Source organism: Amblyomma maculatum, unplaced genomic scaffold, assembly GCF_055883805.1.
Source record: "Amblyomma maculatum isolate TAMU_Amacu unplaced genomic scaffold, ASM5588380v1 scaffold_24, whole genome shotgun sequence".
NCBI classification, from domain to species: domain Eukaryota; kingdom Metazoa; phylum Arthropoda; class Arachnida; order Ixodida; family Ixodidae; genus Amblyomma; species Amblyomma maculatum.
Genome location: NW_028146749.1, coordinates 2,233,234 through 2,248,065, shown reverse-complemented (window position 1 = coordinate 2,248,065; position 14,832 = coordinate 2,233,234). Strand labels below are relative to the sequence as shown.

General features: G+C 43.2%; 1 protein-coding gene across 1 annotated transcript in view; it reads right to left on the bottom strand.

Annotated features, from left to right (window-relative positions):
• The window catches only part of LOC146170994 (uncharacterized), a 33,466-nt gene extending 18,883 nt beyond the window's left edge, over positions 1 to 14,583 (bottom strand). The window contains exons 1-11 of the mRNA XM_084586622.1: positions 14,568 to 14,583; positions 9,761 to 9,813; positions 9,249 to 9,296; positions 8,655 to 8,682; positions 8,444 to 8,576; positions 8,259 to 8,349; positions 8,022 to 8,167; positions 7,701 to 7,771; positions 6,358 to 6,431; positions 6,157 to 6,257; positions 2,251 to 2,368 (exon numbers count right to left, since the gene is read on the bottom strand). Coding sequence (XP_084442748.1) covers positions 2,251 to 2,368; positions 6,157 to 6,257; positions 6,358 to 6,431; positions 7,701 to 7,771; positions 8,022 to 8,167; positions 8,259 to 8,349; positions 8,444 to 8,576; positions 8,655 to 8,682; positions 9,249 to 9,296; positions 9,761 to 9,813; positions 14,568 to 14,583 — 879 coding nt within the window. The remainder of the gene's footprint in view (positions 1 to 2,250; positions 2,369 to 6,156; positions 6,258 to 6,357; positions 6,432 to 7,700; positions 7,772 to 8,021; positions 8,168 to 8,258; positions 8,350 to 8,443; positions 8,577 to 8,654; positions 8,683 to 9,248; positions 9,297 to 9,760; positions 9,814 to 14,567) is intronic.
• Positions 14,584 to 14,832: the final 249 nt, after the last annotated feature.

The window sequence follows — 14,832 nt, the reverse complement described above, 5'->3', positions numbered from 1 at the left end:
TGTGGTTGTGACCTCACAAAAATAGCTTAGTCAATTAGAGTGACGGCACAAACAAGATCAGCGGACAAGATTCTTAGTTGTTATTGATGAGTGTACAAGTGCTTTTGGCCAGAAACAGCACAGCCTTGGCCAACTGACGGCCTCTAAGCTGTTAACAGCTTGATCTCTTTCCGGTTTCTCGTGAAAAGCACAACTTGCATCGGTTTCGGAAATCAGCTAATCAACGATTTATGGTCGGCCACTTCGAGAACCATAGCGCCCCAACAAAACTCATCAACAGTGTTAATGAAATCTTCAGATGTAACATTCGGAGGAAGCATCAGTTAAGGCGGTGACAAGGCCAATGTACTTCTGATCATTCTTCACGGTGCTTTTAGAGTGGATGTCTTCCAATCTTTTTGACACAGTGCTGAGCGAAGCACTAAAAGTCTGCTTTCATGTCCTTTTCCTGTGCCCACTCTCAGCCGTACTGTCTCTATGGTCGCCTTGAGCAAAACTGCCTTGCGCACGGCTCAGTACAGGCTTGGCAAGGCAACTATCTGATCACGTGGTGGCCACATGCATATCAGCTGTTGATGCTAGTTTTCTGTCGCTGCGTCTAGATGGCACGGCATGCAATTTAAACATGGTTTGGCGGTGGGCAATTCAAATGACCGTAATATTGACTTTTTGAACATTTTTTCCGGCTCTTTTAGATATTTTTTGCCCTCCGATTGCAAAAGACTGCTTCTGTATAACTGATAAAGTGTAAAATTATATATTTTTTTTTCTGCTATACACATAGAACTCTTGCAGAAATAAAGCATGCAGCGACCAAACTTTGCCTTTTATCCGATAATTCACTATATATCCGTGTTCACTATAACAAGGTTAGCTTGCACATGCTTATCTTCATCTCCAGGTCTGTGTGCATTTCCACGATAGCACTCACAACATGCATTCTACAGATAACCAACATTATTGCCAAAACAAACATACTCCCTCTTGCTCTGTATCCCCGATCCCCAAGTAGTTATCAGTAGTTACCATTAAGTATATGTGGAGGATAGTACAGTAAGAATTATGGTTGCTACCATTTGGGATGACACAAATTTGTGAAATTTCTTGGCCAGAAAAATGCTGCCGCGATTTTGACGATGTTGCAGGGTATACACCCCGAGTAGCAAGTGGTGGCAGGCATCGATGTGCTTCTGCATTACAATTCCATTCGTTTTGGATGATACATATTATCTTTTGCAATCCTGCCAGATCTGTGCCACTAAGGTTCCACTGTATGCATTATCCCTCTTTTGCAGTTTGCCCTTCAATTTCAATCCATGTAGCAAAATGCCTTTTTTTTTTTTTAAGGCTTGTGCAATAATTCGAAAGTTTCAAATATTGAAGCGAACACAGTATTTGATTCTGGCTTCAAACTAAGTGGCAATTATTGGAAACCTCAAAGATTTTTAAAGTATTTCAATGTTCTAGAATTGAGCAAAATAAATATAAAAGCCGATCATCATACGTTTGCTCAGACACCGCCGTAAAATTGCACCACTCAAGATATCAGCACACATCACATATGCACACGGCATGGCAGCCATGTTTTAAAACTAAGCCTTCGACAACCGATGAGGCACAAAGCCAAGATGCGAAAGTGCACGCTATGGCAGAAACCGCACTACATTGGCCTCACAGAAGGCGCAAGAGACGAAGGTGATGAAGACAAGAATGCAGAGCTATATGACTATGATATAGTCATATGGTACAATAAGGTAGAACTGTGCCTCAAGGAATTATGCAAACATCTTTTGGCAAAACTGCCTCTGTCTTTTGCTACTTCGTTTCCAGTGATGAACTACTTATAAGCATTGATTTAAAAATATCTGCTTTGCTTCAATACTATCTGAACTAAACAGCTATTCACTTCGTCTCGCTCCAAACTGATCATTCATTATTTACATGTTTACTTTTTTTCCAATAAGAAGAGAAGCACACCTTCATGCAGCACATATCCACACAGTCACACATCGCTCCCAGCTGAGTGAGATAACACAAAGTAAGCTTAGCATTAAAGCAGAAATCAGACCTTCTTAACACTTTCCATTTGAACCAGGCATTTCTTACACTTTTTTCATCAACAAAACGGGGTTCAGGCTATTTTCCTCAAGTTAAATATTACTTGGAGAGTGAGCGTCCCTCCCAGCCCCTTCACAAATATTACCTTCTCACTACAATGTGTGTGAGATAATAAAATAAAGAAATGTCCACCTTTTTAAAGTTAGGGTTAAGGATGATAACTCGGCGTGCATCCAGTTCCACCTCTCGATACTTCTGCAGTTGAAAAGCGCTCAGTGCCCGGTTGCTGTACAACAAATGGTTGTAACGCCTGCCGGCAGAAAGAAAGAATAAGCTGCAAGTCACCAAAACAGGCTACAACAGATAAAAGGCAAAAACATCACAGCACCTCAACAAGATGACACATGAAACTGCGATTAAACTGCCACCCAGCAAGGGTGTCATGACTATGCATGACTGAAGTTGCATGTGCATGTGCAATGTGAAGCATGTACACTTAAGGAATAAATATAGGGTTGCCCAGCCCATACTGCCAAAAGCACAATGGGCTTATGTGTGACTGTCACCACTATGTCGTGACAGTCTAATCTCAGGCCAGATGCGAAAAAAGCCAACAGTAACTGAAATAAAGGAACGTTAAGGGAGTCAACAGCCACTGATGCAAAGGAAAGCGTGTATGTACATTGCCAAATGTGTGAAGTAATGTGTAATTATGAAAATGATTAAAAAGAAAAAAAAAAACACCTCTCCGGTCAGATCCAAAGCTATCACCTCTGAATTTCGCGTCTGGTGTCCTACCACTGAGCTACGGCGACGTCTGTTTAATCTTTCATTTTGTAAGGTATTCATGCAGCACGTAACTTATTCTTGAGAGTATTCGCCAGCGTCGCCTTCCTCCATGGTGTAAGAGGGTTGTTACAGCCTGCCGCCCTTCCCCTTAGATCACCTTCTATGTGGAACTCACAGGAACGTCACTATGCAGGGGGGTGGCAGTGGTAAACACTCTCAAGAATAGATTACAAGCAACATAAACACCAAAGAAAGTAAGATTCAAAAGCTGTCGCCGCAGCTCAGTAGTAGAGCACCAGATGTATTAGTGGTTGTTGGCTCCTTTCTTATGTACCTCGTAATGAAGCCCCTCATTGTCCCTGAATTTGTTTGTGAACAACAACAAAAAAAAAAGCATCTTCATAATAGCCATGAATCACACATCACACCATAAAACTCGTTTGCAGTCTTTTCATGTGATACCCTATTTCAGCACAAGTACTCAGTTCTTGATCCGGCGATCCCTGTGAATTTGCTGCCCCATGTTGGTGCAACTTGCTGTAGGTTTAGTGACAAGCATCTGCTAAATTTTGGTAGGGCTGCCTCCATCTAGTGGTCACAACTCATGACACAGGCCTGGAGCTCAGCAAAGCAGGCAAAAGCCACACACGCACATGTAGTTCAGGAAGATGCAAAATCATGCCAGCCTCATCATAAAGCGACATAATGCACAGATTTTTTAATATGACAGACTGATATTTAAGTGCGAGCATTGGTAATACATATATTATGATGAGGCTACCCAAAAGTTATAGATATTGCCTCTGCCCGTGCCAGCATTGGTAATATAGTGTAAACCATTCATTTTCAGCTAAATTCCCTTTCACAATCATCTTATTTATAAGTGAATGAAAAACAGGCTACTAAGTCCGCTGCACGCTTAGATTAGCATACCGTGCAGATGCCCACCGCGAAAATTAGAGTGACCGCTGCCGCGGAACTGCGCATACACTTATGATGCTCGTTAAGGTAGTCGCGCTAACCTCCACAATTACGCTACACGCGGTATGCAGAATTTCACTTGACTCTTCTTCTTTCCCACAGAGAATGCGAGGTGTCTTGGAACGAGACCTTTTGGTTGGTAAACAAGTCTCGCGGTGAAGCTGACAGTATTTAGTGCACTGTTGAGGCAGCCCACAACATTGTGTAGCTCCGTTTTGCTAGGGCGGGAGCGCTTTGTCACCACGAAATATCTCCTCTCACAAATCGTTCAGCGCACGTCCCAAAAAGCCAGCAGAGTGTCTGTTCAAGCGGCACGCTGGCGTTTCAGTTAGCCGCCGTGAGAGAAATGCAGTGCTGCCGTCATGCGACCAAACTTGAACGAAGACACTATCACAATGAGCAAGAACCCCTCACTCTTTTACGAAAAGAGCGATATGTGAGTGAAAGAAAGCATTTAAGATGCCATGGCAAGAAAATGTGATGCAACCCAGATGCATGGAAAGGAGAAAAGCAAAAGAAGGAAAAAAGTGGCTGCTGCGTAATCTTGTGCAAGATGGGAGCAATGCGTGGAGACTGAAGAAACGAGCAGAAAGCACGCCTGGAGCGTACACTTGTGTTGCGCCCTAAACACATGGTGCGATGTACTCTGCTGTGCAGGGAAGTGCACTCGCTGTTCCGCGCTGTCGCCAAGCAGACTTGAAAACTGCGCATTACAGACATTTCGCTTCGCATGACCATATAAACCAGTATGACTTTACATCGAGTCCCATAGGGGGCAGACCACTGGCCAGCAAAAACTGCAAGATAACAGGCTCCTCACTATAATCTGTTACGTTGTAAGTGGTCTCCACTGTATCTTAGTAATACCAAGAAATCATAGTGGTGGTATCCTGCGAAAGCAGTGAATAAAAGTAATGCGTAAGCCGCCGTGCAGACAGCACAAAAGAGTGCTTGGCGTGGGCCTTTTAAACATTTCAAGACACCTTTAAATTTTTCGTACGCCTAATAAAGCATCCATTTCTGTGTTATTTTCCAAAACGAGCAAGCCCAATTCTTTTCACCTTTAAATTCTTTGCCCTTCTCATGAAGCTCCTTTTTTGTGCTGTTATTTTCCAAAAAAGAGCTAGCCCAAGTCTTTATACTTAGCTGAATTCACCAACTAACTGAGCTTTATACCAGAACAATGCAGGCACCAAGAAGACTGATCCCCTAGCACTCCACTACAATCTATGGCCCAAGTTAAAGGTACTGATACACAAAACACAGCATATCCATATGCAAGAAAATCTGCTCCAGTGAGCATGCAATGGCTGCAGTAGTAACACAGATGAGGTGCAGAAACCTGTGGACAAACAAGCCACCTATAACCGTACATTTAAGATGACTCAGTTGTCTAGTCTGCCAAGATTGATCAAAAAATAAAAGCAATGCTCATCAACCTTGAATTTTCAATATGGTAAACGTGGCACCTTCTCGTGAGCCACGTGTCTTAAGCAGTCCCAGACCAGACTGCAAGAACAGCACTCAGAGATGCCACAGACAGTTTGAAATGAATAGAGATGTGTTCATAAGCCACTTATGGTGCTTAATTTGCCACTGCCATGTGTAATTGAGCAAACCAAGCGTGCTAGCCAACCCCCGTTAAAAATATCACACATGCATGGCATAGAAGCAAAATTAACGACAAAATCAATTATCTGAAAACGCAGCTCCTGAACTTGGCCCATTTTCTTTAGATTTGCAAGCTGCTACTCAAACTAGTGAATGGGAGTTACAGTGTTATGTTTCTGTTAAACAGGACCATACTGCTAAGCTTTATTTTTAACCTATCACCGTGAAAAATGTAGGCATATCTGCAATCCTTGTACAGTGCATGCGAAAATTTACCAGCCTTATACAACGTTTTTTGTCCTTACTGCCTGCAATAGCATACACTTTTTTCAGGAACTGCCCTTGAATAGCAGTTCCAGAAATGTGCCATGAAGGCCTTCATCAGTGTGCTTTAAGGAAACCATCTTATGGCGTAGCAATGCTGTAAATCTACTACACCTGTACTGTTAACTGAAGAATGTAATTCCAAATTTTCTCCTCCAACTACACCTGAAGGCTAAATAATAGGTGCAATTAAGCCTAGATTTGCTATTTTAAGTCAAACTAACATTTACAACACAGAAAACTACTATAGAGAAAGGTTCTAGCATGCCATCTTGCACTCAGGAAGAGGAAACAAAAAAAATAAAATAAAGCTCGACAAATTCATCTGCAGGCCTACACTTTCCATCAATAACAAAATACACCACGAAGAGCTTAATAAGTTTAAACACTTACATTTCTGCGATTGCCTTGGTGTAGTACTCACATGCCGCTTCGAACGATTTTTCCTTATACTTTTGATTTCCAAACTTTTTAAGCTCATCTCCTCGGCTTCCCTACAACAACAGTAAATGAGGTATTCATAGTGTGAATCCTTCACAAGTCGCCTTTAAGGCAACTAGAGAATTTGAATACATTGCAATAATTGTGTATTACCTCTCCATTTTTTTCGCAGTCTCGCTTTATGTATGCCAGTATCGTGTCGAGGGCACCGTGGCAATGGGCGATCGCTGTTGGAGAGAAGTAGGTAGTCTTAAATAAATTGCGAATTGTGGTTTCCAACGTCCAAAAGCAACACACATATTAGGCTGTGAGGGATGGAGTACTAGAGCGCCCTCGATTACCGTACTTACCCGATTCTAATGTGCACCTTTTCTCCGAAAAATAAACCATCAAGTAGCATGCGCATTAGAATTGGGTACGAAATCGAAAGTGCACGAATTTTGTCGTGCCCTTCATCATTGTGATTTTAACATGGCGACAAAGCTGTTCGCATGCGTCAGCAACAACGCTGTTTGTTTTGTGGTATGAAAATCATTGAGCTTACGAATAGGACAGAGGCAACCGCAAATGTCCGCCACTTCCACTACAAGGCCAGTTTCTAAAAGGAGTCCTGAACGCTTGGGTTTTGCCAATAAGTGGGAAGGCAAGGATTCCAAGGGAAGGTAAGCTTAGCAGGGGGCAGCAGAAAATTAGGTGGGTGGATGAGATTAAGACGTTCACAGGGGTCAAGTGGATGCAGCTGGCACAGGACCGAGTAAACTGGAAGAAAATGGGAGAGGCCCTGCAGTGGGCATACAGTCAGGCTGATGATGGCAAGACAAAACATTTTTAAGCAAGCAAGTTCATTAATGAAGTAACAATTATGAAACATTCAGAGAACAGCTAATTCCAAATATGCCATTTACTTAAGTAAAACAAGTCTGTGTGCAGCTATGCATCACATTATGTTCGGTATGTCTTTCAGAACTTGCAGTATTTTCACACACACATTTCACACAAGCTACAAAGTAGGACTGGATTGGATTCTGTATGGGGCTGGTGAATGTTGCTAGGGCAAGGCGCATGATAAAGGTGGGGAGCAGGGAGGGCACTTTGCTGCAGCAGCACGGAAATGCGAAATTAGCAGTGAAGTTACAGGAAGGGCTCATGCATAGTTTGGGGCACTTGCCCGGACTTCTAAGGTGTCCATTATGGAATTCATTAGCCTACTCTATTTGCCCTAGCTCCTCGTTTTCCTTGTGTATGGTGCGAAAGAAAAATTATCAATTGTGGCAACCGCAAGGAGAATGACTAGGGCTACCAACGTATATGCCTGCATCAGTCAGAGGTCACTACAGGGCCATCACTTTCCCTCAGTGCTGAGACACTGCAAATGTGCAAAGAGGCCTTGAGCTAGATGTGTCTCCAGCGGCTACCAGTATCTTAAAAACCTTCTTTCCTAATAAACACCATGGATAACTTAACCAACCTTGAGATTCAACTCTGCAATTACTTACACACTTTCAGAGCAATCATGAAACAGCCAATTATTTGTTCTTCTCTCAGGAATGAAATGGTCAGCTTTTTCCTAAAATGCAGAAAAGAAAGGCGGGGAAACATAGTGTTGCTATTCACATAATAAAAACAAATGAAGATTTTAAAAAATAATAATAAAAAGGCATTGTAAACCCTGAACAAGACAGAAGTCTGCTTTCATTATCTGTCGTACACCACAAGAGGATCAAAATTCATCAGAGCAGAATGGGACACAAGAAATTATTTGGCATTCTTAAGCAGAAGCTTCATTCAACCCAAACAATGTGCAGGTTCAGACTCACCGGAATAGTCTAAAAAAGTCTGATGTCTCAACGAGTGACCTCACATTTTCGTAATACGTTTCTTTGTCAAATTCGTCGAGAAACACTTTGTACTTGTCAGCCATGCGAATAGAAGGATACGGTGAGCCATTCTCCTGTGCCTTGCACTGGTGAAATCATAGCAAAGCAGAGGCTTTAGAGGCAAGCACAAAATGAGAATTTGTGTCAAGCCGCATTCATAAAACGAAGGCTACTTACAACCACCAGTACAAATGAAACATGATACGCTAGTGTGTCAAGAACAAGAATCGCTTCCCGAAATTCGGCATTGACGGTATCGTCGGCAAGCCTGGAAAAAAAAAAAAAAGTGTGAATCCTGTGACAAAAAAAAAATAATAATAAAAGCAACAACAAGGTACTGCAAAAATAGTGGCAACACTAACTTGGATGGATGATAGTAAATGCCAGAACTTCTTGCCCATATTTCACAATCTTTGCTGAAGAACGATACACCAAAAAGGTAAGGACCGAGACAAGCAACTCTGACGAGATGATCGTTCCCGTCTTCTGGATTCCCTGTGTAAAGACAAGAGCCTCTCCAAAACATGGCCCTTTACAGAAAGAAGGAATCGACCTAGTGCAACTGTAACTTACCTAAAGTGTATAGCAATGATTTAGCCTCCTGTAAGCACACACAAGAAGAAAACATTGATTTCAGATGGTTAAGAAACAGTGCAATGAGGCACAGCACATAAAAGAAATCCACTCTCTCATAGCACCGAAATGTTGACTTTAGCAAAAGATGAGTCCATAGTTAATCTCACAAAGCTAGCAAGACATGTTGCCATGACAGGTGATTCTGTCTGACATTTAAGAGGCATATTCAACACAGCACCAGCCCAAAATGCTCAAAGTACATACAATTGCTTCCTCCCTGATAATAAACTGAACTTAGTGCACTTACAAAGCAAAGGCCTGGCATGTAAACAATATTTCACAGCAATTTGCAAACAAACTGGCATCAAAACCGGTAAAATGTGACTGGCCACAAAGTACCTTGCTTTTAATGTGAATCATCCTAAGTCACTACATAACAGTTAGCCAGGAAGTTTATTCAAGTGTAGCCGACCAGTGAAGTACAAGTTCCACAGTGTTTTGACTAAAAATAATTTTAAAAAATAAGAAGGTTACGCCTGTGCACCTCAAGGGCAGAAGAACTCTGGGTGTTGGAGCCAAGGAAGCGCATACTTTCCTGCGGAAGCTGGCTCCAGTCCCCGCACCACATGCCTGGGATGTCTTCAGTATTGGAGCAAGAAAAAAGAAATGCAAACAGATGTTAGGCACAAAGAATGCTTCATTGCACAAGGCCTCAACTACTCAAGCTGGCTTATGAGAATGCACTTTCCACAGCCAAATAAGCATTTTTCACAGACAAGAGCACACGGACACATGCACAAAGCTGCTGGTGAGTAGAAATAAGGCTAAGCAGTGCAACATATGCAGTAATTTATTATGCATATTCAAGAATCAAAATAGAAAATCTTTCCGTCACTGCAAAGGTTCCAGTTGCAGTGGGAATGGTTTTCGCCCAGTGCAATATTGATAAAGAATGTGCATAATCAGGCACTGAGCGAGTGCTTTCATTTATGTGTTTTATGGACATTACATAGGGAAGCTGAGGGAGCACATTTGGTTATGCACAAGAAATCAGCCACTTGTCAAAGCAAGGTGTCCACAGTGGAATGTATTAGCAAGCTTACCTGCGGTGGAAAGACTGCTCTCTTTGCACAGTGTTCAAACTCAAAAATGCAAGCTCAGAACGGAATAGGTTTACAGTGGGCATACGATGCATCACCATTCGACAAACCTCGCGCCTTTTGTAACAGCCATTCGCAATTGATAAGCAGTACCCACGCTAAGCTCAAAAAAAAAAAAAAAAAAAAAAAAAAAAAAAAAGTATAAATACTGGCTAGAAATGGTGCATCTTTGGAATGTTCTCAGTTTAAAAACTAACCGCCTGCTTTCAACGCAATAATTCATCTTGACCAAAGGGGCCATCACATCATACTGCGACGATCACCTATGTTAAATCATGCTCTTTAAAATGCATGCACACCAGAATTTATGGCTCAGAAGATGGCATACGATAATAGAGCCAACTATTCCACGACTATTATCTAATGCTTATGCTGCATGCCGTGGACGCGGGTACATATACGGCTTTGCGCAAGTGTGGCACCGTCAATCAAGGTAACAGTGCTATTGACAACGTATTTACGTAATTGAACCCTAATCATTATAATCACGTCATCGTAGCAAACCATGTGAAAAATACACTGCAAACAACTACCGCGAAGTCTTGATTTAATTTTTTCTGGTCCTGGAAGATTGGGATCACTCACGGGCAGAACAGGCCACAAATTTTTTGTATATTCTGTTCAGTTACAAGACGTTCTCACAACTGTCAACACAACACGCACAATGAGTGGGATTGGAAACGTCAGCTTTAAACGCGGGAAAACGCCTTTCCAGCTCACTACAGACGAGGCTCTCGCTAAAATGCTCAACTGCGTAACTCACAATAATACCTGCTGAAGTGACCCGTAAAAGTGTTAAAAACGTGCAAGAAAGAAATATACATAAATAAAATTACTTTTTTCTGCCTTCACACTAGCAAAAATAACAGAGAACGGTTTACAATGTACTGAAATTTGCTGTCAACGGCACAAAACGCGCCTATCAAAGCTAATAAACATGCTTCCGCACTCCACACGCTGTCGAACGCTACTGTAGCTAAAACGAAAGTGCACATGCAGCAGCTAATAAAAACAGACAAATGCCAATTACTCTTGTCGCTGACAATCCCGCTTCTGAGAACACCTTTCATACGTGTTATTCTGGACACGTTTTCGGTTTCGTTCTTTTGTCTCTCGCTGTTGGGGTGTACTTCTTTAAATTAAAACTATGTACACAATCGATCATTACAGAAATAATTCCACAGTGTAAAACAAAACGTATCGAGGCTCTTAAGTTACTGCATTCTTATACATCTCTGTCAAATTTCAAATTGGCGGTGTGTTTGAACCATTGAACTCCGTAGCGGAGAGCGAGCATCTGAGGTTTTCTGAGTCGCAGTACTTTTCGTTTGCTTATAAATTTATCTCCCTTCTTTCTTTCTTAACAAAGTGCTTCTTCGCCTTAGCGCTTCACTAAAATAAATTTATCAGGCAGGGAAATTCGCTTTTTCAGGGTCACGATCCCAAAATTTGTCTAGTATGTACTCGGAAGACGGCACCACGGCAATCAGCACTGTGTGGTCGAGAACGCATAGCCAAAAAGATATCCAGCAACTAGAGGCCCTTCCGATCTGCATACAGGATTACAGCTTGAGTCAAGGGTAGACTGCTTGCACACACAGCGGGTACTCACGCTGGTAGGTAGCTTTCAGTATACGAGCCGCACCTCTGGCGAGACGTATTCGGGCGAGTGGTTCCAGAGAACAGAGGCCACATCGACAATAATCTTTCTCGTCTTTCAGCACGCGCCTCGAGCTAACCACTGCGCGACACGTGGTTCCACACACAATCCTTTCAGAACGCGTACGTGTTGTCGGGGTCAAATTGTTTTTTTATGAGGAAAGAGTCGACGACAGCGTGATATTTGTAGAAGCAGAAAAAAAAAAAAAAAAATTAGAGGGTCTCTTAATGTCTCTTGCGGAAGCCTACCCTTCCTAACCTATAATTTGCCTCCCATCGTTAGCCTCTTGTCGGCATTCGTTGCAGTGCTACATATATATAATTATAATTGGTTTACAGGAAAGGAAAGGCACAGTATCTATCACACTTTCTCCGAGAAGTGTGTGTTTGGTCGGTACAATATCGCTCCTGTCGCGGCGTTCCTTACCGCGCGTTCAAGTGTGATTATAGGGACGCATCTCAGCCAATCAGAACGCCGCAGTAGCGGGACACACTTTGTCCACGGCAGCATGAGCCATTAAAGGCCTGCCTTGAAAAGCATTTACGAGGTTCATGTGGGACGCAGCCTAGCAAGGCCCTCTCACTGCCCTTGTGGTATGGGGCAGATCTCTGAAGACGAAGAAGGAAAAGAAAATGCATGGGCCTGCTACTGGCTCTGTAGCTGAGTCAACTCCGCTGCCTCATGCGGACAGAAGAGAAAATAGAGATTGGAGCGGATGCAAAACATTTATTTCGTCGCTCAAGCAGGTCTAAGGAGAGACGTACTAGATGGCCGCTAGTCCATGGCTGGCGGCGACCTCATTAGCCCGCTCGACGGCCCGTAGTTGAATCTTCGGGTCCGAGCTGACCAGCACGGCATCCCACTGCTCAGGAGAAGGGGGCTGTATTAATCCACCGCAGGTGGATCATTTGAGCAGTTCGAGAATGTGATCGTATGTCGCTCTTTCACCGCATTTACTGCAGTTTGGGTTGTGCTGGCCTGGGGACATCAGGGTAGTGGTGGTGCATGGTTAAAACATTTATTGAATGTTTGATCAAATTTGACCAAAATTGGTGTCCAACCTAATTTGCGTATGGCGAATTCAGTGGTTACCTCCAAACTTAGGTGGGCCATTCCAAAATGTTAGCCCTCTCGACCCCCGAAGTTTAACCTCGTCCGAATTTGACCAAAATTGGTTTGATTTGTGGGGTTTAACTTCCAAAGCGACTCCGGCTATGAGAGATGCCGTAGTGGAGGACTCCGGAAATTTCAACCACCTCGGGTTCTTCAACACTCACATCGCAACGCACATGGGCGCCTTGCATTTCGCCTCCACCGAAATGCGGCCGCCGAGGCCGGGATTCGATCCCTCAACCTTGGGAACAGTAGTCGAGCGCCGTAACCACTGCTCCACTCCACCGGGATTGACCAAATTTGGTGTCCAGCCTAAATTGCGCATGACAAATTCAGTGGTGACCTCCAAACCTAGCTGGGTCATTCCTAAAATTTAGTCCTCTGGGCACCCTAAGTTTGACCTCGTCCGAATTTGACCAAAGTTGGTGCACGACCTTTTTGAGTATGAGAAATTCAGTTGTGACCTCCAAATTTAAGAGGGCCACCCCTGAAATTCGGCCCTCTGAATCCCAAAAATTTGACCTGGTCCGAATCTGACCGAAATTAGTGTCTATAACCTAATTTGAGTATGGCCAATTCTCTGGTGACTTCCATTTTAGGTGGGCCGCCTCCTTAAACATTTGGCGAGTTAACGGGCATCATGTCCATTTTCATTCCAGAGAGACAAAGGTTTGGGTACAGGCCACCTAAATTTGGAGGTCACCATTGAACTGGCCATACTCAAATTAGGCTACTAATTGGTCGAATTCGGACGAGGTCAAATTTACGTTTTTATTGTGCAGTTTGGATAAAAAAAGGCCTACGTGGTCCTTCCTTCGTGGCTTGTTGATAAAAAGTACTGCCATGCTACTCTATGCCGAGGAATGATTTTGGGAGAAACAGTGCCAGTAAAGACCAGTGTCTTAAGTGCAAAACACTGTATCTACAAAAATACTGTTCTGTCCCAAATGCACGTTCCCTATGAAGCTTTTTGGCGTGAGGCAGCTAACCATAATTATTTTCATACCTGGCAGTGATAGAGCTTAAATCCAGGTGAGGCTGCTGGCAGTGTGGTTCAGGTGTGAGGTGTTGCCTGCATAATAATATCGACTCAGATTGGCACGTGCCGTCATGTTCCCTATGGTTTGTTTCGAACATTTCTCACGTCTTCGTACTGACGTTTAACCATCTGGCCAAATTGCTTGCTATTTCCCTATGTAGACCATCACGCAATGCTTCCGCATGAACCTTGGCATTAATATGGAACCGAGCGCTCCTTAACTAGGTGTAATATCAACATACCATTGTTTTTTTAGGGAAGCAAGCACAAATCTAAACAGCGCGTTGGCACGCGACATTGAGAAAAATGTTCAAAGAAATAGATGCAATGTCCTAGAAAAGTTCTTCAACATGCGCATTAAAAGTCGTTTTTAGTAATCACTAAGTATTTATGATCACCACGAAGTTCCTTTCGTATAAATGTACGACCCGCTCGTGCACATCGCATGTGCAACTGAATGAATCTAGCATGAAGTAGCAAACGGAAAGATTTTACCTAATTACTCTTAATAGTCAATAACAAATCCAGATTCGCTTCATCAGAAAGTTTATGAGAGTTTCCAGCCATACAATTGCATGCCTCATCGACTTTCATGCGCTCGTCCTGGCAAGTTCAGAGTGCTCCCGGGGACTTCATGGCCTCTTATATACGTTTACTTTTTCTCTGCGTAGCGTGATTTTAATTCGTACAGCTTTCCGCGGCAGCGCACGCTCAGCTTTTTCCTTTTTCTCTTTTTTTTTTCATGCGCGCCAGTCTGAAACAGCTCCCTCATTACTCCTCTATGATTGAATTACGTCGACCTGTCCGAAATCTAGCTGTCCCATTTCCGGATAGCTTCGTTGCTTCCTCGTAGAAGCCCATTTGCTCACTTTCATAGTTGCTCGTTTTTCATTCTTTTTATTCTCGCTAGATCTGTGGTAATCGCAATCGCTGTTTACCGAGCCGCTCAGGCATGGCGCACGCGACCTTTCGATGACGAGACTGCAGCGATCTCCCCCCCTGCGACTGGCCCTCCTCGTCTCGCTGAACGTCTCACCAAACTTGATGCAGGCAAAATAAAGAGTACATCCGCTAAGTGAGGACGCTCCAGGTGTTCTGGACGCTTACAAACACGTCCACTTCTTGTGGAGCTCGTGTCCTGCAACGGTTGCAGGTGTCTTGCTTCTCCTCTGTCGGTTTGTACAACGTACCTTGGTTCTGATG